This window comes from Mus musculus, chromosome 13 (assembly GCF_000001635.26).
Source record: "Mus musculus strain C57BL/6J chromosome 13, GRCm38.p6 C57BL/6J".
In the NCBI taxonomy this organism is placed as follows: domain Eukaryota; kingdom Metazoa; phylum Chordata; class Mammalia; order Rodentia; family Muridae; genus Mus; species Mus musculus.
The window spans coordinates 100,708,071-100,735,046 of NC_000079.6; the positions used below are offsets into that span (position 1 = coordinate 100,708,071).

The 26,976-nt window shown below is 42.3% G+C and overlaps 1 protein-coding gene across 1 annotated transcript in view; it reads right to left on the minus strand.

Moving 5' to 3' along the window:
* Positions 1 to 22,872, minus strand: part of Cdk7 (cyclin-dependent kinase 7) — a 33,919-nt gene extending 11,047 nt beyond the window's left edge. Inside the window, exons 1-9 of the mRNA NM_009874.3 lie at positions 22,704 to 22,872; positions 22,388 to 22,447; positions 14,610 to 14,643; positions 12,516 to 12,583; positions 11,232 to 11,300; positions 9,502 to 9,612; positions 8,431 to 8,549; positions 3,427 to 3,526; positions 2,004 to 2,090 (exon numbers count right to left, since the gene is read on the minus strand). Of these exons, the coding sequence (NP_034004.2) occupies positions 2,004 to 2,090; positions 3,427 to 3,526; positions 8,431 to 8,549; positions 9,502 to 9,612; positions 11,232 to 11,300; positions 12,516 to 12,583; positions 14,610 to 14,643; positions 22,388 to 22,447; positions 22,704 to 22,769 (714 nt within the window). The 5' untranslated portion in view covers positions 22,770 to 22,872. The remainder of the gene's footprint in view (positions 1 to 2,003; positions 2,091 to 3,426; positions 3,527 to 8,430; positions 8,550 to 9,501; positions 9,613 to 11,231; positions 11,301 to 12,515; positions 12,584 to 14,609; positions 14,644 to 22,387; positions 22,448 to 22,703) is intronic.
* Positions 22,873 to 26,976: the final 4,104 nt, after the last annotated feature.

Below are 26,976 nucleotides of genomic sequence, written 5' to 3' on the forward strand. Positions count from 1 at the left end.
CTAAAGAGAGCAACAGTGTACTCACATACATAAAATTTATCTTTTATTTTTTTGGTTTTCAAGACAGGGTTTCTCTGTGTAGCCCTGGCTGTCCTGGAACTCACTCTGTAGACCATGCTGGCCTCGAACTCAGAAATCTGCCTGCCTCTGCCTCCCAAGTGCTGGGATTAAAGTCGTGCACCACCACTGCCCAGCTAAGCAGTTCTTTTTTTTTTTTTTTTTTTTTCCATAAAATAAATCTTAAAAGCCAAGCCAACCCAAGGCTTTCTCAAGAGGCCCAGATGAAAAGAGTTCTGCATTCTTGTCCAGAGGCAGACATCAACTCTGGGGCTGGAGCCCAGGCCTTGAAGGAGTTTAGGTTCCTAGGAACCTGACTATGACCACCTGAAGAAAGTGGCTCCTGAGCATCTGGTCTGGGATCCAGTTGAGATGCCTACGTTCTATTTGTGCTCACTGCTTGATTACTCCCCTGCTAACTTTGTCCCACTCTGTATGATGGCTTTCTGCTGACTCTGTCCCATTTTCCTCTGCAAACTGTAAGTAAGATGCTGAACTTGCCTGCATGAGCCATCAACTTGTGCAGGAGCTCCTGATCCCAAACTTCGCTATCTTCTTTATTTCTCATGCCCTGGTCCTCTCAAGAACTTGTCACTGAAGAATAACACCACTGACTTAAGTCTATTTTTTTGTTTCCCCCCCGACAGTCTCTTTATGTAGTCCGGGTTGTCCTGTACCTTGCTCTGTACACCAGGCTGGCCTCAAACTCACCCTCCTACCTCTGTCTCTGACTGCTAAGATCAAAAAGCTTGTGCCTCCACACATACTGATAACAGATCAGCTATTAGTTAATTAATATAAATGTCCATAAATGAGAACTTTACTCAGTTGGTGGTACTGGCTCACACTTTTAACCCCAGCACTGAAGGCAGAGGCAAGCAGGTCTCTGAGTTCAAGGCCTAGTCTCAAGGCCAACCTAGTCTACAAAGAGTTCAGGACAGCCAGGATACGGAGAAAAACCCTGTCTCAAACAAATAAATGAGAGAGAGAGAGGGAGAGAGAGGGAGGGAGAGAGAGAGAGAGAGAGAGAGAGAGAGAGAGAGAGAGAGAGAGAGAGAGAGAGAGAGAAAGGAGATATGAGAATATGAATGTATTTTTCAGTCATATTAAAAAAAACAAACTGACTAGCACAGCACAGTGGCACACAATTTTAATTCCAGCACTAGAGAACCAGAGATAGATGGATCTCTGTAGTAATTCAAGGTATCTTTATTAAGTCCCAGGCTAGCCTTGCTATATATGTAGCAAAACATGACTCAATTAATTTTAAAAATGATAATAATAATAAATGTCAGGCGATGGTGTCTTAGAGAAAAAACAAAAACTTGAAGTTGGTGGAAACAAGATTAAAGAACAATTCGATCCTGCTATGCTATTGTTTCTGTCAGTGCCTTAAGAGAGCCAGGGCACTGAGCATTTTAACTGTGAACACCCATTCTTTCTCTGAGCTACATCCCAGCCCTCCGTTTCTTTAGTAGAGACTGAATGAAAGGAACTGTAACTTGTGTCTGTGAGTCCCACTGACAGACAGCATCTGGGACAGACACTGGAGCTGGAGAAGGACTATACATTCATAAGCTGACGGAGGAAGGCCACAATTTTAATGTTTTCCTTTGTATATTTCCCCCTTTTATCATCTGCAGTAATGAGAATAACTTATTTTTATTTATTTACCCTTTTGAGATAGGACATCAGTACATTGCTCAGGCTGGCCTGGAACTCACTATGTTAAGCAGGCTAGCCTCAAATTCCCAGATTTTCTGCCTCCCAATTAAAACCATAGTTTTTAAGTTAGTTCAGTGGCAGAGCACTTGTCCAGCATGGGAAAGGGCTTGGCTCAATCTCTATCACTGCAAAATTAATAACTTCTTCAGTGCACACACGGCTGCACTCACATACAACCAAATAACGTAAGAGCATTTCAAAGAAAATGCATAAAGGCTTACAGGCCACTGCTCTTCAGTTGGTGTACCCAGAGTTTCAAATATCCTTGTTAGCTGATCAAGATCTGAATCTCCAGGCAAAAATGGAACCTGAAAATAATAAACAGACATTTCAATATTGTTAATTAGAGTGGTTACACACACACACACACACACACACACACACACACACACACACAAATGCTATAAACTTTGTAATAAAAAAAACCCTAAACTCTGGAACAATGAAAACTTAGTCTAGCAGGGCTAGAGAGAGCATACACACACACACAACTTTCACAGCTGTTAAAGCGCTGATATCCATTATCAACTTACTGCTCTTCCATTCCAAATTCACCTTCGGCCCTCTCTGTACAATGCAGATCTAGGCAGTTTTTACAAGGTGTGTCCAAGCATACACTTTTTGAAGAGTTTCCCTCAGTACCCTAAAGGAGATTTCCAATATATTCCAAACAGCAGATTTTTTAAAATTAATTTTAATATTTTATTATTTCATATGTATGAGCATTTGTTTACATGTATGCCTGTGCTCCATGTCTGTGTCATCTTCTAGCTTGGAAACTAGAAGAGGGTATCAAATTCACAGTACCAGGTGTTGGGAATTGAACCTGGGTCCTCTTTTAAGTGCTGAGACAGCAGTCTAAGCCCCTCAAAAGCAGATTTTTGGCAAGTTACCAGAAGAGACATCCAACCCTCAGATGTCTCTTTCAACAGAATCTAGATCTCAGCCCCGGAGTCTCAAGTGGTGGGCAATGGTGACTGTTGCTTATCTTTAGACATTAGTTCACTTATTAGCCAGTCCCTCATGATTCCCATCCCACTGCAGCTGTGAGTATGGAGAGTGTGGGACTAGGTGAACAGTCTCACTCTGGAACACAGGCAAACTTCTAGATGATTCTCTCTCCTCAGCCTCCCAAGTGTAAGCCACCAGCCCTTGCATCATTCTTAATGTTCCTGAACAAATTATGTGTGGTTTGTTTTCTAACTGCACCCAGAGTTGGTACAAGCTCTAACAGGAAGAATTCAGAAATGTCTCATGCTTGTGCAGAAAGTATTTTATCAACTGGATTAGTTATCTTTCCAGCCTGTGATGCTTAATCTTGTCACCCTGATGTAATTTAGAGTCAATCACCATGGAAACAAACCTCTAAGCATAACTTAATATGGTGGAACCATCACAGGGGCTGAGACCCTGGACTAGACAGGCTACAGTTTTACTATGTAGTCTTTAACTCAGTGACGCTCCTTCCTCGGCCTCCTGCATGCCAGGATTGTATGTCATCACACCTGCTGACACTTCTATTTAACAAACTGACTTTGCTTGTCGATTTTTTTTTCCTATAGGGATTATGATAAAAAGGTGAGTCCTAGACAATTTTCAGAACTATGTTAACAATACTTAAAAGGTGAATGATTTAGAACTTACCCTTAGAAGCAATTCTGCTAATATACAACCAACAGCCCACATGTCTACTCCCACACCATACATCCTAGCTCCAAACAATAACTCAGGAGCCCGGTACCATCTGAGAACAAAAAGAAATAATGTCATAGATTAGTTCGTTTTTCAAGACAGAGTTCCTGTTGATCAGGGCTATTACAAGGGATCACACTGTAAACTCCAAGATTATGCTGTTTACTAGGAAAAACTGTTACTAGTTATGGTGTGGCTCAGCCTTAGTACACACCTTTAGTCCCAAACAATGAAGGTAAAGTCATTTGGTAAACGGGAGCACCCACATTTGGAAGGTACTAACTGAAAGGCAGACAAAGAAATGAATCAAAGAAAGATTTGACAGAATAGGATATGCCCAACTCTTACAAGAAGGGAGGAAAAGGATGTTACTTGAGAGAGTAGTGGAGAGTTGGGCGTGGTAGCACACCACGTGTGCCACTGCGCCCTTAATCCCAGCACTCAGGAGGCAGAGGCAGGCGAATTTCTGAGTTCGAGGCCAGCCTGGTCTACAGAGTTCTAGGACAGCCAGGGCTATACAGAGAAACAGTCTCAAAAAGAGAGAGAGAGAGGGAGAGGGAGAGAGAGAGAGAGTGCGCGCAGTGGAGAGAGAGGCAGGGGGAGGAAGATAGGAGAAGAGGCAGTTTTTACTGGGACAGTGGTAGAGACAAGTTGCAGAGAGAACAAGCTAGACAGGTGAAGACAGAACAAGCCAGAGAAGGAGAAGGAGACAGAAGATTAGACTATATTGCCAGAGTTAGTACGAGGCCAAGCAGAGCAATCCAGCCAGAGACCAAGACAGAAGCCAGATTGGATCAGTCAGCTTGAAGAGGAGTTTGAAGCAGAACAGCTGCGTGAAGCAGCCAGTCAGAGGTAAGAAAAGAACTAGAAAAGGGGCTGAGGGGAGAGCTTTTTTGGCAGCAAGTCTTAGAGGCTGAGAATATTCTAGACCTAGATAAGATTGTCCTCGGCTAGAAGCTTCCAGGACTAGGCTAACAGATGGAGGCAGTAAGCCTGCAGAGATGGCAATTACATCAGGTGAATAAAGGGTACTTTTACAGGTTTTCTCTGTGTAGTCCTGGCTTTCCCGGAACTCACTCTGCAGTTCTGAACTCATAAAGATCTGCCTGCTTCTGCCTCCCAAGTGCTGGAATTAAAGATGTGGGCCAACATGCCCAGGAAGGCTAATTTTTGAAAGATTAAGTATCCTTGCATTTCTTAGATCCCACTACTCACCATGAGTCCCACAGCCCCTGCCTTTCCAGTCCTCAAGAACATGATTGCTGAAATTCTCTCCACTTTTCTGTCATAAACTCTTTGCTCTCTACTTGACTTCCCATTAACATGCTATTTCTTACTATATTTCCCATTATTTCTCTAAAAGCCACTTATGTCCAATTCTTTCTCTCTTATTCTTCCCTACATTTTTTTGTTTTTTTTTCAATTTTTTATTAGCCTACATTTATTTTTATATTTTTTTGAAACAGGGTCTTGCATAGTTGGTCCGGAGATCACTATAATTAAGGCCTGTCTGGAATTTTTTTTTTTGTTAAAGATTTTATTTATTTATTATATGTAAATACACTGTAGCTGTCTTCAGACACTCCAGAAGAGGGCATCAGATTTCATTATGGATAGTTGTGAGCCACCATGTGGTTGCTGGGATTTGAACTCCGGAACTTCAGAAGAACAGTCGGTGCTCTTAACCACTGAGCCATCTCTCCAGCCCCGTCTTGAATTCTTGATCCTCCTGCCTCTGCATTCCCAGTGCTGAGTATTTCAGGTTTGACACTGCATCTGGCCCCTAAACTTTTGTTTAAACTTCTCCTCTACTTTTGTTTTCCAGGGTCTGATCATTTATCTGGTAGAATTAGAGATTGTTGGGTGAGCTGAGACTTAGAAGCAGGCCCTCTCAGGGAGGAGAGTCTATGTCTCTTGGCAATCTGTTCCCGGCATCTTTGACTTCCTTCATTCTCTTGACCAGAAGTTTAGCTTCCTCTGCAGCTTCCTCCTGCTCCTCTTGGTGTGCTGCTGTGCCAGAGCAACACACTGGTGTGTGTGTTGTAGGACACATGGAGTATCAAGGCACTGCATCTCAGGTACCCTGGTTGGTCCTGGGCATTTTACCTTCTTTGTTTAAGAGCTTTCAAGCCATATACTGGCAGACATCTTTGGAGACTGAAAGTTTTTAGATTCTCTTGTGGGCTGCAAGCTCAGAGGCCCAGGAGTATCTCTCAAGTCCAGGAATATCCTGCTCACTCCACCCCCACTTTTTTTTTAATACAGTAACTAAGTTGAGAACATTCAGATTGGTATCTACAATGCAACCATAAAAAGACTTGCCCTTCCTTTCTCCAGTTCTCCTTGGTCTGTAACAACACCCCTTAAACCCAGATATAGCTGTCTCTTATGAGGCTAGGCCAGTGCCTGGCAAATACAGAAGTGGATGCTCACAGTCATCTATTGGATGGAACACAGGGCCCCCAATGGAGGAGCTAGAGAAAGTACCCAAGGCGCTGAAGGGGTCTGCAACCCTATAGGTGGAACAATATGAACTAACCAGTAGCCCCAGAGCTTGTGTCTCTAGCTGCATATGTAGCAGAATATGGCCTAGTCAGCCATCATTGGGAAGAGAGGCCCCTTGGTCTTGCAAACTTTATATGCCCCAGTACAGGGGAATGCCAGGGCCAAGAAGTGGGAGTGAGCGGGTAAGGGAGCAGGGCGGTGGCGGGGGTGGGTATAGGGGACTTTCAGGAAAGCATTTGAAATGTAAATGAAGAAAATATCTAATAAAAAATTTTTTTAAAAAACACCCCTTATTCAACAGCAGAAACACTCTGCCATGGGTCAAGACACCTTGCTTCATGGAAGAACCCTGTCTGTTGTTGCCATCACTGATTCGGACCTCATGACCCTTCCTTCCACTCTTCACTCAGAACATCAACAGTCACATCTGTGGTCATGGGCATCTCACAGCAAGTATGAGGTTCTCCATCATCCACTTCAACAAGTCTCTGACGACAAGAGGCTAGGAAAGAGGTGTTTGGCTTCATCTTGACACAGTCAATTGCCAAGGAGATACGACCAAAAAGAGCCCCATGACCTTTAAAATCTAGGATTTTATTCTTAACACTCTATTTTTGTCAGCTTCATCAATGATGTCCACTCTGGTAACCCACTGTCAAAATCTTCCGAGAGCTCACATCCTCTCTTCTTACCCAGGGCTCAGGCAACTGATACTCATAATATTTATTTGGAAGAAGATGGCAAAATAATGTATAGGAGAATCTGTAATTTTTCTCAGATCCTTAAAAAATCTTAGGAATTAACAAATGCAGGTCAGGTGTGGTGGTGCACAACTTTAGTTCCAGTACCTGAGAGGCAGAGGCCAGCCTGGTCTACGGGTGAGTTCCAGGACAGCCAGAGCTACACAGAGAAACCCTGTCTCAAAAAAACAAGCAAACAAACAAAACCAGCAAATGCAAATCAGACTTGTTGACACATCTGTCAATCCAATATGGAGGAGAAGTGGATGGGGAGTTCAAACTCGTCCTTTGATAGAGTCTGAGACAGACCAGAGTCTGAGGCCAGCCTAGGTTATATGAGACCCCATTTCAAAAGGAAGAAAAGAAAACAAAGCCACCATGACAATTATAAAATCTGTGGGGGTTTTTAGTATGGGATTATTTTTTTATTTCCTGTTTTGACACATCAAAACTATGAACACCACCCACAACATTTTATAACATAAAATGCAAATATTAATGCTTTGAATAGAGAATTTATATCCATACATGCTATAAGATCAGTATTGATAAATGTAATAAACAAGGCCAATAAATAAAGTTGAAATAGAAGTTGTAGCTTATCTTAACTAAAATGTAAAGGCAAAATAAATTACTTATTCTCAAAATTTACTGTGTATGAAGCTAAACTGTGTGTGAGTACTTTTGAGGGAGCAGATGGCTCAGTTAGATTCCACCACACATCCCCATCAAGCATGCAGGCCTGAGGTTAATCCCAGCTCCCAAGGCTGGAGAAGCGGAGGAGGAGGATCCTGATTCTCTGGCCAGCAAGCCGCGCCTATCACCTAGCTCCAGATCCCAATGAGATACTATCTCAAAAACCACGGTGGAGGGCTGGGCTCAGTGGGTAAAGTGCTTGCTGTATAAGCCTCGGAACAGGATTCTGGATTCCCAGCACTCACATCAATGCCGGGCTATCTTGGTAGTTCTCCTGTGCTCAGGGAGATAGGGCTGCCCACAACAAGCCAGGTAGTTAAACTGACTGAATCTATGTAAAATGGAGAGAGACTGAACACACTTGATTTCAACTTCAGTCACCAAACATAAGCACCCATATACTTGAACAACAGCTCCCCCCACCCAGGCACATGCGTGCACACATTCGCACAAACACTCAGAGTGTAGACAGCTCTCAAGGAACCAAACCACACTTAAAGCTGTCCTTTGGCCTCTATACACACAAGTGCCCTCACTCCCATATACACAAAAGAAATAAAACATTTGCCTAGCAAGTCCAAGACACCATGTTATATCCTGAGGTTAGCTACCCAGGCTACCTATATGCATTGGTTTTTCAAGACAAGTGTTTTACTGCATAACAGCCTTGGCTGTCCTGGAACTCATGCTGTGGACCAGACTGACATCAAAAGAGATCCACCTTGTCTCTGCCTCCCAAGTGCTGGGATTAAATGAGCTCAAAACCATGCCCAGTTTACAATAATTTTTTGAATTAAAAAAAAAAAAAGTTACTGGGACACTCAATACTTAGCTTAGCAAAAATATCCAGTTGAAGGACTGAGTTAGATTCTGTCAGAAAGAGCTATGTGTTTTTTACTGTGATAAAGTAGACATAATATAAAAAGGACTGTATTCTGAGAACATAGCAAGTGTGACTCACTCCTAAGTTCTGAAAAGTTATTTCAGAGAAGACTGCTCAATTCTGTGTTCTTACCTGGTCACAACTTGATGTGTGTAAGCCCTATTGGGGCTCCCAAATGATTTGGCCAGGCCAAAATCTGCCAGTTTCAGAACTCCATTCTCATCTAACAACAAGTTGTTTGGTTTCAGATCCTGTATCGAGCAGTTATCAATACAAACAAAATGAAGCAGGATTAGAGGAAAACAACACATGGATACACTTAGTTAGGTTGCTTTACTTACTTAGTTAGGTAATCAAGACAGCGTAGCCCAGTCTGGCTTTGAACTCACTGTCATCAAAAAGATGACCTTGACCTTCTGATGCTTCTGCCTCTACGCTAGAGTGCTGGGACTAAGGGTTTACCAAATGTGGGGTTGAGGACTGAACCCCAGGGCTTCATATACGTTGGGCATCCACTTTACCAACTGAGCTATGGCCCAGCACCAGTTAACTTTAAAACTCAGAGAACAAAGCTGGGTGTAATGCACGCCTTTAATCCCAGCACTTGGGAGGCAGAGCCAGCCTGGTCTACAGATTGAGTTCTGTCTTAAAAACCAAAGGGTAGTAGGGGACCTTAGACAATGAGAGATCAAAATGGATGACGGCATGCACCAGTAGTCTCATAAGCACAGAGCCAGCCTAGGTTACAGGGGAGGTGCTATAGTCAAAACAAAACCACCGTCGGACTGGCAAGGTGGCTCATCAGTTAGAGCCATTTGCAGTAAATGTAATGACCTTAATTTGATTCATAAACCCCTCAAAGTGGCAGAAGAGAAGTGACTCCTGGGAGTTTTCATCTGACTGCCACAATGTACTGTGGCACACACCCAACTAGTCATGCACCTGGACTCACACTAACAGACACATGCACTTAAAATACGTAAAACAAAACTCCAACTGACCACTGACAAAAAGTTTAATCAAACTTAAGCAGCAACATTAAAAGTCAGATGTGGTAAAAATGCCCACAACTTTCTGGCCTTCAGGAGTTAAAGCAGAAAACCATGAATTTGAAGCCAACTGGGCCGCAAGGCAAATTCCTGGCCTTCCTGGAATACAAAGCAAGACTCTCACAGATAGATGGATCATTCCTTAGAATCTTACCCTGTGTAGAATCCAATGCTGATGTAAATATTCTAAGCCCTGAAGAGTCATCAACATGTAGGCTTTAATGTGGGATGGTGTCAGCACAAGGCTGTTATCCTTTATAATAACCTATAAAATAGACAGGCAATATGCAGCTATGTTTCATTATTCCAAATGAGCTCTAGCAAAGAACTTACTGATTTAAAATTAATATATTCATGTCAAGAATTTCTATGGTATAATATCCAACTCTCCTTTAAAAAGTGTTGTATGAGTTGGGCGTGGTGGCGCATGCCTTTAATCCCAGCACTTGGGAGGCAGAGGCAGGTGGATCTCTGAGTTCAATGCCAGCCTGGTCTACAGAGTGAGTTCCAGGACAGCGAAGGCTACACAGAGAAACCCTGTCTTGAAAAACCCCCCCCAAAAAAAAAAAAAAAAAAAAAAAAAAAAAAAGGTGTTGTATGAATTTCCAGAATTAAGTGGTTAAAAAAAGAATATCATTAGTTTGGGTGGTAAGCAATGCTGTGCACCCTACAACTCTGGCTTAGAAGTATCAAGTATCTGTGGGTTTCCTTGCTCCTCCTAGCAAGTGCACGCCTTGGGAACTACTTCATCCCAGCCCGGCTCACATGGTAAGGAAGACTGGCCTGAGCTCTACCTCAGCCCCACAGTATAACCTCTTGGCAGGAGAGAGGCTGCTTAAGAACAGACACACAGCCGGGCGGGGTGGGAGGCAGAGACACGCAGATTTCTGAGTTCAAGGCCAGTCTGGTCTACAGAGTGAGTTCCAAGCAATTGTGGTAGAATTAAAGGAGACCAAGCATTTCCTTACAGGGGTAATTATGTCTTGAAATGGCCTGGGAAAGAGTGAAAATGTAGGCCATGACGGAAGGCAACAGAGGGAAAGAGGACTGAATCCGATGAGATGACCTGGAAGCTCTGCCAGTCAGTTTGTTATTAGACTTATTGGTTCCTTTTTATTCCTGGGTAGCACTTTCTTGTGTAAGTGACTATATACATCCTCTAGATAAAACACATTTTAGCTGTTTCTAGTTTTAGTGAACACCCATACACCAAGTGTTTTCTCTTGGATATGTAACATACAGTGGTTGCTAGAGCACATAACTGTTACTAATGACTGTAGTATTACTGGTGTTATTACACACACTATAGTACTGGTGAATTAGAGCTACTGATGCGGGGACCAGTAACATTGTTACTGGTCTATATCTAGTGCATTCCTTTGCTTGATGCTGTCATAAAATTCCCTTTACCTTTGATCTGAGAGTAAATATGTCTTTAATTTTTAACAAACTGTACTGCTTTCTAGAGGGACTATAGAATTTGGACTCAAACCAGCAATGTATAAGAATTTTAGTTTTAAATCCTTGGACTATTAGTGTTTTGGAGATTTAATTAATAAAAAGCCTGCAACTTTTATAAAGAAACTTGATTTTCTAAAAGAAGACATTAACCTTTGATAATATGAGGATAAATGTAAAATTGTCAAGTCTAATGTGCAAAAAAAAAAGTCAGTAAGTAAAAGAGAACTTGGTAAAATGCCAATAAAATCTTAATCTCTGTACATAATACTAGAAGTACAATTAAATATAAAGAAATTAGAGATCTTTTGACTTCTGCAGAATTAAGCAATTTTTTTTGTGCATCAGTATTTTCTTAAAGCAGAATAAACATGCGGGTTTCTCTTTCACCTAGAGAAGAATAAGTCTCCAGGAATCCTATCTTACCTCGAGGTCAGTTTCCATAAAATCAAAGACAAGGCTAATGTTAGACTTATGTCCAAATGCATCAAGGAGCTGCAAAGGGGGAAAAAAAAATCAAGTTAAATTGTTATTTTTTATTTAATAATATTGGAATTTATTGTTGGTGAATAATTTTTAAAAATTATGTTTTCTTTTCCCACACATGCTACTGGTAAATCCAGGGCCTTCAGCATGCTAGGCAAGTGTTCTACCACTAAGATACATCCACCAGTGCTTGGATTTTTGAGATCACGCACGTTATGTCACGTCAACCTAAAACTTGCTATGAAGTCCAGGCTGGCCTTTAACTTACTCCTCCTGCCTCTGCCTCCACCTCTCATGTGGTTATAAATAAATAATATAAATGTGCATTGCCTGGCTTAAATTTTTAAACTTATGCTGGCAATTTCCTGTGAATCTGAGACTCCTTTATTAAATTTAACATTTGCCCTATTTTTTAACAGGAATTGGTATTCTTGGGTACAAAAATATTAACCCATTTAACAAACTCACTAACAACTTAAGAACTCCTTTCTCTAAAATCCGAGAATTAGAATAAATAAATAAATGAAAAGTTCACAGCTCTGGCAGTGATGACTCACGCCTTTAATCCCAGCACTCGGGAGGCAGAGGCAGGCAGATTTCTGAGTTCGAGGCCAGCCTGGTCTACAGAGTGAGTTCCAGGACAGCCAGGGCTACACAGAGAAACCCTGTCTCGAAAAACCAAAAAAAAAATCTTGTCATGCATGGTGACACATGCTTTTGGTCCCAGCACTTGGGAGACAGAAGCAAACAAATCCTTGAATTCAAGGCCAGTCAGGGCTACACAGAGAAACCCTGTCTTGAAGAAAACAAAATCAAACAAAAATTCCTCAGCAAAATTGGTAAGAAGCGTCTTGCCAGGTACAGGATACACACTTGCATTTCCAGTACACAAATTACAGTAACTTAACCGAAACACACGCAGCCCACACACAGGCAAAAAGGTTCTCAATTTAAATGTAAGCTGCTACCTTTAACCAATGGATACAAAATCATTTCTGACAAAATTAGCCTGTATGGAAACATCTGACTCCTTTCCTCAGTCATATGTATAATATAAAGACACTGCTCACAGCAAAAGTGGAATAGAAACTATACTTCAAGCTAATCAGCCTTCAGTGGTCTCCAAGGTTACCGACATCAGCACCATACTGAGCCTCTGATCAGTACCCATCATATTCAGAATACAGAGGACCCCAAAGGGCAAACAGCTTAGATCATACTCACACCAATTATATTTGGATGACTTAGTTCCTGTAAGAGCTTTATCTCCCTTAAGGCTGTTCTATTTATTCCTATAGAAAAAGAATATAAAAAATGAACAAAAATTCTGATATATCAAACCTTTTACAAATGTATTTTTTTAAAAGGTCATTCAGAAAAATACACATTTTACATACACAAAAAGAATAACTTTAACTATTTTTATGAGAATTTTTTTCACATTGTTTTAAGGTGGCTTAACATAGTATATGAAAAATGGCAAGTACTTCTCTCTCTAGCATATCATTCTGAAGTTATTACAATAGCATATACAGACATGTAACAAATATGTGGTAATAAGGCCTTTTCTCTTGTCCTATAAACACTAGAGGAAGACTGTGTGCTAATAGCAAATTAGCACTAACGTTATCTTTTTTCAATACAAAAGACGGAAATCAACATTAGAGCAGTACTGGCACTTTCCCAGATGGCTTTTTCATAGTAACTATTACTTGGTGGCTAAATAGGACCTAACATTCTAAGAGGCCTGAGAATAAGAAATAAACCTATTCCCAATGTGTCCATCCTACAGGAACTTTGTGTTCCTCTAGGAAGATGTAACCTTTTCAAAGCAAGAAATGCAAAACAGCAGTGATCTACAACACCCAAAGCAGCAGTGAGGGCACCCAGACAAGGCACCAAAGGCCTCACTGCCCGCCACTCACAGGACGTGACAGTTCCTTGCGATGCTTACATGCTTGCTCTTTCTTTCTTCCTCTCTTTCTCTCTCTCTTTCTTTTAAAAGATTTATTTATTTATATTTTTACTTATCTATTTATTTTATGTCTATGAGTACACTGTAGCTGTATAGATAGTTGTGAGCCATCATGTCGTTGCTGGGACTTGAACTCAAGACTTTCAGAAGAGCAGTCAGTGCTCTTAGCCACTGAGCCATCTCTCCAAGCCTTACATGCTGTTTCTAACTGGACTCGCTTTATTCGCTAGTGTACTAGTTCTCAGCCTTCCTGATGCTGAGACCCTTTAATGCTGTTTCTCTTGCAGTGCTGACTCCCAACCATAACATTATTTTCATTGCTACTTCACAATGTAATTTGCTACAGTTATGAATCGTAATGTAGGTATCTGCTGTGGATAGTCCTGGGTTGTTTGTATTTTGATGCTAATTAGCTCTCCAGGGAGGAGCTGCAATTAAGGAATGAGTCACATACTCAGGTGACTTCTTGCAAACCATCCCCTAATGAATAAAGGAGCCAATCGTGGGTGAGTAGGCGGGACTTCTGGGTTGGACAGAGGAAGAGAGGAAACAGGAGAGCTAGGCCTCTTTGGACATAGACAGTAAGACAAGATGTAACTATGAGTGTCTCCTGGTCTCGATGGCAGATCTCTCAGAATTCACCACTGGCGGAGTTAGATTTTTTTTTTTAAGACAGGATTTCTCTGTGTAGTCCTGGCTGTCCTGGAACTCTGCACACCAGGCTGGCCTCGAACTCAGAAATCCGCCTGCCTCTGCCTCCCGAGTGCTGAGATTAAAGGCGTGCGCCACCACGGCCGGTGAGGATTTATATTTAATAAGGTTTACAAAATTAGGATTTTAGTTGCTGCACCCAGTGATTTGAGTTACTGTGGTTTCTAAACTAAGTTTGTGTGGTGTTTTCCTTCTTGCAGCAGCTCACCTGGGTTCAAGAGAGAAAGGTATGGCAGCAAAGCGTGGGTTTGCCTGATGTGCACACAAAGGTCATGGGGGATTTGAAGCACGGCGCTGGCTTGGTAGCGACCCACCAGTGGGAAGTTAGTGAGCTGGGTGGAAACATTTCAGGAGCTCTGGGCCAGAGTTTCAACGAGATAAGAACAGGCCAGCCATTACCGCTGAGCATGGCTGGCCAGGCCACCAAGGAAGAGGCACAAGCACAGAAACATACTGGTTCATTTTTTAATATTTCTTGCAACAAACATCTGTTTACATCGCAATGGGGTCCTGATCCTCAGGTTAAGAACTGTTGCTCTAGAGACACTACAGTAACTCTACTGAACTATTAACTCTCATTGGCATTTTCCTCACAACATCTCCTATTTGATCAAATTACATGTAATACTTACCATCCTTAGCTTCTGACCTGTGTCCAAGTTTGATCTGGGAGAGAAAGAAGGAAGAAAAAAAAGCCAAGATACATATATTAGTAATGTGTAGAGAGGATGGAGATGGAGCAGGGGTTGAAAACACTGACTGTTTCCAAAGGATCTAGGTTTGTTTCTCAGCATTCACACAGCAGCTCGCAGTTCTAGTGGGATCCAATGACAACTTCTGACCGTGGATGGTATCAAGCATACAAGTGGTGCACAGACTACTGATACACATAAAATAATACAAGTTTTTAAATAAAACCAACCGAAACCTAACAGTGTGTGAGATTAATGAATAATCTGAATGCACAAAGACTGACATGGAGGTGCAGCCTGCAGTCTTAGCTCCTGGGACAGAGCAAGGTTCTGTATCAGGTAAATGCAGCGGGGACTGGCGGGCATTGCCTTCCTTCATCTCAACTCTTTTTTTTTTTTTTTTAAGATTTATCTATTATATGTGAGTACACTGTAGCTCTCTTCAGACACTCCAGAAGAGGGCATCAGATTTTGTTACGGATGGTTGTGAGCTGGGTTTTGCTGGGATTTGAACTCAGGACCTTTGGAAGAGCAGTCGGTGCTCTTAACCGCTAAACCATCTCTCCAGCCCTTATATCAACTCTTATAAAGCAGGGAAGCAGGTCTCTGAGTTTGAAGTTACCCAGGGTTTACATATTGAGTTCTAGACCCTGTCTTAAAAAATATAACAACATCAAAAAAAAAAACCCAAATTAGCTACAGTAAAAACATGTAGCAGTATGTAACTCAGGAGGACAGCCAGAAATCCAAAAGAGTCATAGCATGGTTAGCAGAGTGTGAGCTCTAACACATAAAGCCAAACAAGAATCAAGTTTCTACTCTAAGTTTCTGCACTAAATGTGCAAACAACTAAATTTACCAACAATAAATATCTTGGACCTGAAAGCTGGCTCAACTGAGGCCAAGCTCTACAATCTGAGGTTAAGGCCCTGGACCTACAATTTAGAATTAAGAACTCCCACAAGTTAACTCTCTGACCTTCAGAGCAGGCTGTGGTACATGCATACACACAAAATAATTGTCTCCTTTATATCCCCCGACCCCCAACCACCACTTTTGGTTTTTGAGACAGAGGAGTGGAATATGATGGTTTATATATGCTCAGCCCAGGAAGTGGCACTATTAGGTCTACCCTGGTTGGAGAAGACGTGGCCTTGTTGGAGGTGTGTCCCTGTGACTGTGGGCTTTAAGACCTTCATGTTGATAATCCTGCATTTTTCACAAAGCAAACCTACAACATGTGATAGATTAAAAAAAACAAAACAAAACCCAAAGCCAGTAGCACTGAATGAACACTACAAACTCTACAAAGCAATGGGCATCCCAAAGACATTTTGTTCCTTATACTTTATACGAGGGCTGGAAAATTCTCTAACTGTATACTGCGGGGCAGTTGCCCAGGGGGAATAAAGGGAGTGGGACAAAACATGGAGTCCTGCCAGAGTTTCAGTGTTTTGGCCAGAGATAACAGGTTTTTAGTCCCAGGCATCCCAGAAGCAGCTGGACACGGAGGAGGAGTTGAGAACAAAATGGGAGCCCTGGGGGCCGAATGGAGGAGAGGGCAGGGAGAGAGGGGGCACTGGGGTTGATGTTAACTGGGAATGCTTGAGCGGTTTGGGTTTTTAGTTCTGTATCAGGCTCCTGAGTAGAATGGGAGGTGGGGTTAGTTTTTGCAAGAGTCTCCAATATTAAAAAGCTGTTGGGTGACAGATGATGGGGTAAGGAACAATGGAGTTAGGTGGGGCTTTGGCTGTGAGTTTGGAAGGTGTTTTGCTTTTCCGGCTTGGAGAAGGGGGAGGAGAGATGCCTCTCTCTGGTTGAATGGAGGGAGGGAAATTAAGGGAGAGGCAGGCAGTAGCTCCTATGTTTTTTTAATGGAGTCTTGCCCTTGAGTGGGAGAGGGAGGGGTAGGAGGAGCGAATAATTTATTTAGTTTTTCATCCTAGACATAAGGAGGCAGAGGTTGGTAGATGGATTTTATTTCTCTTATTAATTGGGTAAGGGCTGTGAGATCTGAAATAGAGTGGTTTTTAGGACCTTGATCTTTGGGTTCAACTGACCAAGGGGGCTAAGGACTGTGTTGCTATCACTCTGTCTTATTTTAGATGGCCCTATGCATTGCTGAATGGCAGCTAAGTTTGGCAAAAAAAAAAAAAAAAAAAAAATCACAGGACAGTATTTTTCTTATTTGGGTATCTCTGTTTTTGATGAGAGAAGCTACTTGGATCTATGAGTCCGGGTTATAAATATTATCACTGGCCATGCATGGTGCTATCTGAAGGACTTCCTCCCAAAACAAGGAGGCTAGTTCTTTGGATATCTTTATTCCTTGGTGTTTTAGTAAGGCATGTATTTCTCTGGCCTGGGGTGATGTTTTATGTGATAGTAAGTTGCCCATGATAGAAAAGAAGAGAAGCGTTTGTCCAATGGGAATGTCCCCTTGGCCTATTGGCTCCGTGGGATTCCACAGAGGTCCAAATGCTAAGCCTTCCCGCAGATTTAGGAACTGGCAGCCGCTCTGTGGCTTTTAAGTGGCTGCTGCATTACCAGGTTTTCTTTTTGTTTTAAGGAGAAGTTAGATAGAGAGTCTTTGATAACACCCGTTGCAGGCTCTCAGGATTTAGACAGAGGCCAGAGGGACCTTCTGCCAACACCAGATAGTAGCTCTGGCCAGGAGGCTTCAGTTGCCCGTTTAGTGTGTCTAAATCTACGCCAAGGCGCTGACTGAAAGCACAGTAGGAAAAGATAGACTGATTGTTTCCAGAGGTGTGGGTGGGCTCACCTTTCTGCAGTTTCCGGTAGGTGCAGTCATGTCTGCTCGAGAGCCCCACACTGGGCTCCAGATGTGGGCCGTGTGGGCTTTCCATGGAAAGCCTCTGGTACTCAGGCCCACAGTACACTACAGAGAGAACTTTCTATTTACAAGTGGGCCATGCATTACAGTATAAAACATAAGACAGTGACAAACTGATTATTAAATCTACATGGGAAAGAACTTGAAACAGACAAACAATAAAAGTAGAGTAATCCCATGAAGTCCTCTATCATACAGATTTAAGTGACTACTATTTTACCATGCTTACATCAGCTAAAATATTTTTAAAAACACCAAGACTTCATTCCATTCCCCTAATACATGTAAGTTGTCCTCTAACATCCACAAGTAGACAGAGGCCATGTATTCCCACCCACATAGACACAAATACTTTAAATACTTAAAAAGTTTCAAAACAAAACACAATAATATAGAATAGGGATATTGCTCAATGATAAAACACTTGCCTAAAATGCTTAAAGCCCTGGGTTCAATCTACAGATATACTCATGCAGACACACGTGCATATATATAAATAAAATATTAAGGGAAACTGGCACAGTAGTAACATTGGCTCTGCAAACATAAGAACCTTAATGAAATCCCCAGTACCCATGGAAAAGGCCAGCCATGGCCGTGTGTGCCTGAAGTCCCATCACTGGAGGACTGGGACAGAAAGATCCAGAATAGCAAGGGTCTGGTTTTATTGAGACCTTGTCTCAAAGGCAAAAAGCCATGGAATGTCTTACTCTAGCTAGTGCATGGGCAGATCTGAGCATTCATGTGTATGTACCACACACACCAACACACACACATACATACACATACATACACACACACACACACACACACACCAACACACTGACCCAAGACAGACTGACAGAGCAAGTTAGGAAACAGAGAAAACTTAGCAATTATATATAATTTATTACATATATGTGTGATATATATATATATGTGTGTGTGTGTGTGTGTGTGTATATATATATGTGTGTGTGTGTATATTGTTTTTTTGAGACAGGGTTTTATATAATTTTTTAAAAACAATATTTATTGCCAGGCGTGGTGGCGCACGCCTTTGATCCCAGCACTTGGGAGGCAGAGGCAGGTGGATCTCTGAGTTCAAGGCCAGCCTGGTCTACAGAGTGAGTTCCAGGACAGCCAGGGCTACACAGAGAAACCCTGTCTCGAAAAACCGAAAAGAAAAACAAAAAAAAAATAACCAAACAAACAAACAAACAAAAAACAATATTTATTTTATGTGTGGGGGTGTTATGCCTGCATAAATATCTGTGGATCACATCTACACCTTGTGCCTGTGGAGGGCAGAGGATGTCAGATCACCTGGAACAAACACTTGTTAGCCACCACATGAGTTCTGGAAACCAAACTTGGGTTTCTACAAAAGCAGTTACTGCTCTTAACTGCTAAGTTACATAAGCCATACTTCAAGAAGCCCAAGTTATAGTAAATTCAAAAGCAGTTTAATTGTTCTTTTTTTTTTTTATCAAATTAAAGAGGGTGTTAACAAGTGAGTATTAGTAGAAACTATGAATGTTGGAAACAGAAGGTTCACAGCACCAAATCCTCAAATGTTCACAGAACAAAGTATAAGTGATGTCTAAGTTGGGAAACAGAAGTCCCACAAACCAGCCACTCCAAATGTCCTGGACATAAAGTTCAGTTAAAGAAATTGAAAAGCCAAAACAAAAGAAAATATAGCATATTAAAAGCTTTTGCTTAATAATTTTTTTTTGGTTTTATTTTTTTGTTTTTCGAGACAGGGTTTCTCTGTGTAGCTCTGGCTGTCCTGGAACTCAATCTGTAGACAAGGCTGGCCTTGAACTCAGAAATCCACCTGCCTCTGCCTCCCAAGTGCTGGGATCAAAGGTGTGCGCCACCACTGCCAGGCGAATTCTTAATCCTAATGTTAAAAGCAAGCAAGAAAACCCACTTGTATCTACAATTACAAAACCCAATATGTCAACCATATGAAAAGATTTTATTAGTCAACTCAAGGTTTTCTTTGATTCAGATACCAGTGTAGTATGTTTTTTCTCAACTTCTAGACTCAGATGACCCTCCTACCTGTCTCTGAGAATATACTCCACTGTATCCAGCTAAGTCAGGACACACCTGACTCAATGGTGAAGAGCACACTGACTGCTCTTCCAGAGGATCTAGGTTTGATTCTCAGTGACCATATAAGAGCTCACAACCATCTGTAACACCTGCCCCAGGGAATAAAACATTCTTTTGGCTTCTATACATAGCTGTACAGACAGACATGCTGGCAAACACCCACACACATAATAAACACATGCCTACAGATGTGGCCATCACAGCCCCAGGAATGTTAGTAGACTCTTGTGGACAGTGCACTCAGACGGAAGGATGTCAGAGCCTGGCAGTGGCATGAAGATGATATAGAGTAAAGAGCTGCAAAGAACAGGGAAGCAGTGGGCAACACTTGTTTTGGTGTATTTAAAAGGCCCCTCTAGGTGGAGAGGCATCTGAGTGAAATAGAATTCAACTACACCAAGTTCTGGAGACAAAACAGGGCAACCAGAAGAAAGAGAAAATACAACAATCCTGGGACTAGAACAAATCTAACACGTTCTAGGAATAGAAAGGTGAGCGTGGCTGGGATGGTGAGCCAGAAGTAGACCTGGTGATAACAAAGACAGCAGCAGAGAGAAGAGGGGAGGATGGGAGCGGCTCACACCAGGAATACCATCGTTGAGAGGCTGGAACTGATAGGAGTTTGCCTGGGCTACAGAGTTCCTGTCTCAAGAAAAAGGAAACTGCCTGGTGTTTTGTCGTTTCTTCTGGTGTTTGGATATAATTCTGGTGCTTGTTTTCCACAACAGCAGGCTTCACATGTGCTAGGCAAAGGCTCCACCACTAAGCCTAGGCCTTGTTTGTTTGTTTTTTTTGTCTTGTTTTATTTATTTATTTATTTATTTATTTATTTTGAGACAGGGTTTCTCTGTGCAGCCCTGGCTGTCCTGGAACTCACTCTGTAGACCAGGCTGGCCTCGAACTCAGAAATCCGCCTGCTTCTGCCTCCCAAGTGCTGGGATTAAAGGTGTGTGCCACCAGTGCCCGACATTTTTGTTTGTTTGTTTGTTTTCTGTAGCTGTCTTCAGACACCAGGAGAGGGCACTGGATCTCATTACAGATGGTTGTGAGCCACCATGTGGTTGCTGGGAATTGAACAATGATCCTCTGGAAGAACAAGCAGCTGAGCCATCTCTCCAGCCTTTTACTTTCTATTTTGAGACGGGGTGGGGTCTTACTAAATTGCCTGTGCTAGCCTTGAAACTTACTCTTTAGCTCAAGAAGGTCCTGAACTTTATGTATATATGTCTTTAAGGGTGCACAAATGTAGGTGTAGGTATGTATGTTTGTGTGTGTGCACATGCAGGTTAGAGGCCAACTCAGATGTTTTTCCTCAGACACTGTCCACCTTGTTTCTGTGAGAAAGTGTCTCTCACGGGCATCTACCACGTAGGAAATGCTACATGGAGGCAGCCTCTGGGATTTGTCTATCTATCTCTACCTCCCCAGTTCTGGAAAATGCTACCATTTGATTCTCTTGCTTCAGCCTTTGGAGTCGCTGGGCTTACAGAAATAGGCCACCACGCCCAGCCAAGGCACTTGCTACCAAGCAAGGTCTCAGTCCCTGGAACCTACAAGGCATAGAGAGAGGCTCTCTCTGCAGTTGTCCTGGATCCTGCATATGCCCTGTGGCACACAAGCGCCCCCACCTGAAAATATTAATACAAAAATAATGTCTTAAAATAAAACAATGATAGTAACAGAATCACTGAAAAGACAGCAAGCCAAATACTAAATGAATGAAAAGGGGAGGCTGCCAGATGCGAGTGTAATTCTCCATACTTCAAAGGAATTGTGAGATTACAAAGGAAACAACAGATTCAAAGAAGCACAGAAATACAGAGCTCAACCACAACAGGCCCTGAGTTCTATTCGGAGTCGCAGAGTCACCATGAGCTGGCTATAGATGTCAGCAGAGGAACGAAGCTCAACCAACTGCTCTGTTCTAATGCCTCCACATTCCTAGCTGTGCGACCCTCAAGTCATCTAACTAGCCTCAGGTACCTCAAAGGGGAGGCAAAGACACTTTACCTATTTCACGGACTATTTGGAGGTTAAGTGGGGGAAGAAAAAAAAAATAGTCAAAAGTGTTTGGCACACAGGAAATTATATCAGGGTGTTGTTAATGAATTTAAGTTTTAAGAATACTTAAATCTTTCTAGAAATTACACTATTATCAGTATTGCTGATGCCAATGAAAACCTTCGTGTATAGATAACACACCTTTAACAACCTTTGACATGGAAAGACCATGCCATCCAAAAGGACTGAAGAGACGCTGTCCTTGCCTCCATAGCCAACAACCAACTTTTAGGGGATGAAACGTTTTAACTTGAACAAAAACTGTTTCAGCCCGAGTTCCATCTTGAAACACAGGATACTAATAAATACTACTGTCTATAGAGTTCTTGTAACTCCTTCAATCAGTGTGACTGTGAGCAGTAAGATGAAGCCGAAGGTAGCCCATGTCTGTAATGCCCGGCACTCGGGAGGCAGAGGCAGAAGGATTTCCACGAGTTGGGAGACCAATCTGGACTCCATAGCAAGACTATCTCACAGACAGCCATCCATCAACTGTTAATGCACGGGCATTTACTCTCTAAGAGTTGCCTGGCGTGGTGGAGTACGCCTGCAAACCTGCAAACCCCCCAAACCCCCAAACACAAAGCAGAAGGGTTAAGGCTCGCAGCAAGTTCTAAATAGCGAGGTCCGTGCCAGCAAGGGCTACGTGGCAAGCAAGACGCAAAGACTGGAGAGGAAACAACATAAAAAGGCAACTCACTTTCTTAATGGCGACGATTTGGTTGGTGTTCTTGTCCCTGGCCTTATAGACCGTCGCAAACTAGAAAGGGGAACAGTAACAAAGTCGTAAGAGGTCTTTCTTTACCTGCTGGTTGGTTTTTGGCCCTTCCCCACCTCCCCCTTTTAAGAACAAAGAAGCCCTGATTCTGGAGGGGACTGGCCACGGCCTGCTACGTGGTCTGGAGGCCTCTTCTTCAGCAGGGAAGAAGCAATTCAGGGATGGTGACAAGGGGACCGAGCAGCCGGCGGTGGCCAGGCTGTGCCTGCCTGCGCGAGAACTCAGCCCCAGGCCTCACCTGTCCCTCTCCGAGGAAGTCCAGTTTCTCATAGCGCTTCGCTCGAGACTTCACGTCCACAGCCATGCGAGTGAGAAACCAGACCCGGGCACCCAAGCTAAGCCCTCCACCCCGCAGGAATTTAAAGCGTCCGAAAGCTGCCCAACAGCTACTTCCGGTCGCTGGACGCACACGACCTACGGGTCCCGCCCATACTTCCGCTGTGGGCGGGGCCAGTCCTACGGAAGCTGAGTTGGGCCGCGAACCCTGCCCTTCCCCGCTGCCACGTGCACACAGTACCCGGAAGCTGTGCTGTCCTAGACTGCAGTCAGTGTCCATTTGTTACTGGATTTTGTCTTTAACGTGGATTTTTTTTTTGCTTCCAAAGATGATAGGCCAGGGTTCTGACGTGGTATTTCTAAGTTCGGAATGTAGCAGAAGTGTAAGGGCTTGCCCTTGCAGCTGTCTTGCTTTGCGTTACTGTGTCGCCTGAGTCTCTATGGACACCAAACCCCTCCATTTGTTTTGTTTTGTTTTTCTTTTTGTGCATGTTTTTTTCCTCCCCCCCCCCCCCACTAATTTATTGACTTATTCTCTTTACATCCTGATCTCTGCCCCACTTCCTCCAATCGGGTACCCCTCCCCGTCCCACCCTCAAGTTCTTAAAGGCTGATTTATGAAGAAACAGGCCCAGGAAATCAAAACCAAGTCCTACTGAATGCTATAGAATGAGCCTTTGGTCTTATAAAAATTTGAAACTAATGATTTAAGAAAAACATACAGGGGCTGGTGAGATGGCTCAGCAGATAAAAGCACTGACTGCTCTTTGGAAGGTCCTGAGTTCAAATCCCAGCAACCACATGGTGGCTCACAAACACCTGGAATGAGATTTGACGCCCTCTTCTGGTGCATCTGAAGACAGTTACAGTGTAACTAGTTATAATAAAAAATAAATCTTAAAAAAGAAAAAGAAAAACATACAGAGCCTTTACACATAGTAACAGTGTTTGCTATGTAATTAATGATTTCACTTTAAGCCTAGCTGTCAATTACTGGCTCCAGCAATGGTTTCCTTTTGAGTCATATCTTTGTTTCCAGTTTGCAGGGTAGAGGGTGGTTTTGTTGAGGCCTCAATTCCCTGGTGGATTTAAGAATTGATCTTCGGGCTGGTGAGATGGCTCAGTGGGTAAGAGCGCCCGACTGCTCTTCCGAAGGTCCAGAGTTCAAATCCCAGCAACCACATGGTGGCTCACAACCATCCGTAATGAGATCTGACTCCCTCTTCTGGAGTGTCTGAAGACAGCTACAGTGTACTTACATATAATCAATAAATAAATCTTTTAAAAAAAAAAAAGGAAAAAAAAAAAAAGAATTGATCTTCGGCTGGGCAGTGGACTGGGAGGCATAGGCAGGCTGATTTCTGAGTTCCAGGCCAGCCTGGTCTACAGAGTGAGTTCCAGGACAGCCAGGGTTACACAGAGAAACCCTGTCTTGAAAAACCAAAAAAAAGAGTTGATCCAAGGGCTAGAGAGATGGCTCAACATATAAGAGCACTGACTGCATATTCCAAAGGTCCTGAGTTTAATTCCCAGCAACCATATGGTGGCTTATAAGATCTAGTGTCCTGTCATGCAGGCATACGTGCAAATAGAGGACTCCTGATCTCCAAGCCCCTTAATACTTTTGTTAATAAAATTTAAGAGATCCATGCAAGGTTCACCATATCAAACCAAAATTGGGGGCATAATGAAGTTTTGCATTAGACAGAAACTAATCTGACTTTCCAAGGAACTAGCAGCCAGTTCTCCCAAGCTGGCCAGTTTTAGGTAACATAAAGAAGTACTTTAACCCATATGAAAAAGTAAAGTAAGCGTAATTAAGCAATCGGATTCTCCCTCTACTGTTTCCTGTTCTTGTTCCATCCCTACACATCCCTGTCCTGCCAGGCATGGCAGTGCACTTCAGCACTGGAAACACAGGCAGGAACCTTGCAATTTCCAGGAAAGCCTGGCCTACAGTCACACACACACACACACACACACACACACACACACACACACACACACAATCTGTTATTGGTCATTGGGAGTTTTTTCTATAATCCTGGGTTGATTAATACTCAATTCATAAATCACAAAATTCTACAACTACATAACTAACCAGGTTATAATCAGAATCCTACATGCTACAATAAACATGTAGTTAGACTCCACAGTGCTGGGCTGGTGAAATGGCTCAGCGGGTAAGAGCACTGACAGCTCTTCAGAAGGTCCCGAGTTCAAATCCCAGCAACCACATGGTGGTTCACAACCACCATAATGAGATCTGACACTCTCTTCTGGTGCATCTGAAGACAGCTACAGTGTACTTACTTATACTAAATCTTAAAAAAAAAAAAAAAAACCCACCTCATTTAAGATGCAAACATGCCTTTAGTCCCAGCACTAGTGAGGCACAGGCAGGCAAATCTCTGTGAGCTTGAGGCCAGCCTGATTTATTCAGTAAACTTCAGGCCAGTCAGGAATACAAAGAAAGACCTTGTCTCAAAATAACTAAAAATTTTTTAACAAATATGTATTGATTCCTATATGTCAAACATTATTGTAGATCTAAAAATACCTTTTAACAAAATATCCCACTGTAGTGTAAGATAAAAATATAGGTCCAGACCATCTAAGTCTACATAGTGAGATCCTGTCTCAGAAAAAAGTTAAACATGAGGCATGATGGTAACTCTAAGAGGGACTGAGACGAAGACGGTGTTTTGCAGTTTTAAATAGGCCAGTGCAAGAAAGATACCACTGGACGTCCACTAAACATTAAAAATAGAATCAGATTAAAGTTTTATTATATTTATTGTGATTATGGTGGAGGTACCACAGTGACATTTTAAGTCAGGTCTTCAGGCTTGATGGTAATAGTTTCATCTCTCTGGCCCCAGATAATATTTTAAAAGGTTTCCTTTGGCTGCTAAGAGACCACACTATAGATAGAAGGGCAAGGAAAAGCAAGGCCTGTTGATATTGTGGTAAAACAGATGGCTTCACCAGATTGTTACCAATTTTGACCCCTAGCACATAAAAATCCACTAACAGGCTGACTCCAAAGTTCTGAGTTGGAGTAGCTGTCAATATGGCTATTTTTCTTTCTTTGCAACTGATATTTCTAAAAATAGAAATCTTAAGTGATATGTTGGAGATAGCAACAGAATACAAGGTCTAATTATTAAGATGCTAGTAAGGGGGCTGGTGAGATGGCTCAGTGGGTAAGAGCACCCGGCTGCTCTTCCAAAGGTCCGGAGTTCAAATCCCAGCAACCACATGGTGGCTCACAACCATCTGTAACAAGATCTGACTCCCTCTTCTGGAGTGTCTGAAGACAGCTACAGTGTACTTACGTATAATAAATAAATAAATCTTTAAAAAAATTATTAAAAAAAAAAAAAAGATGCTAGTAAGATGCTAGGATAGGGTGGAGAGATGGCTCAGCAGTTAAAAGCCTTGCCTGGTTCTTCCAGAGATCCTCAGTTCAATTCTCAGCAACCACATGGTGGCTCACAACCATCTATAAAGGGATCTGATGCCCTCCTCTGGCACACAGGTATACTTACAGATAGAATACTGATATGCATAAAATAAATAAATCGTAAAAGAAAAAAAAGATGCTAGTATAATCTAGTAGTGACCTGCTTTTGAATGCTAGCCAACCAATATTCAGTCACTAGATGAATGACTTAAACTTTTTTTTGGTTTTTCGAGACAGGGTTTCTCTGTATAGCCTTGGCTGTCCTGGAACTCACTTTGTAGACCAGGCTGGCCTGGAAGTCAGAAATCCGCCTGCCTCTGCCTCCCAAGTGCTGGGATTAAAGGCGTGCGCCACTCTGCCCGGCTGATCTCTGTGAGTTTTAAGTCACCCTGTTCTATGCAGCAAGTTCTGTTCTAAGCCAACCAATCTATATAGTAAGACCCTGGCACAAACAAAACAAAATGATGAATTATGTATTTTTCATTAGTTACCAGAATAGCTTACTACTAAAATCAAATGTAAACCTATTCATAGCACGGAATTTATAAGAGAAATAAACTCTTGAATGATAGAAAAAAAACCAAGATTAGCTCATGGGCAATTGGACAAAAATAAAAGTAAACAATTCTAGTGTGTACTGGTCATAGGCTTCTCATCATTAAGGAAGACTTCTTTAAAAGGTATAGTCTATAAGTCATTACAAGTATGGATTTAGTCAGCATTTGAAGATGACTGTAAGGAGAACCCATTGTGATGTCATTGGCTGCCC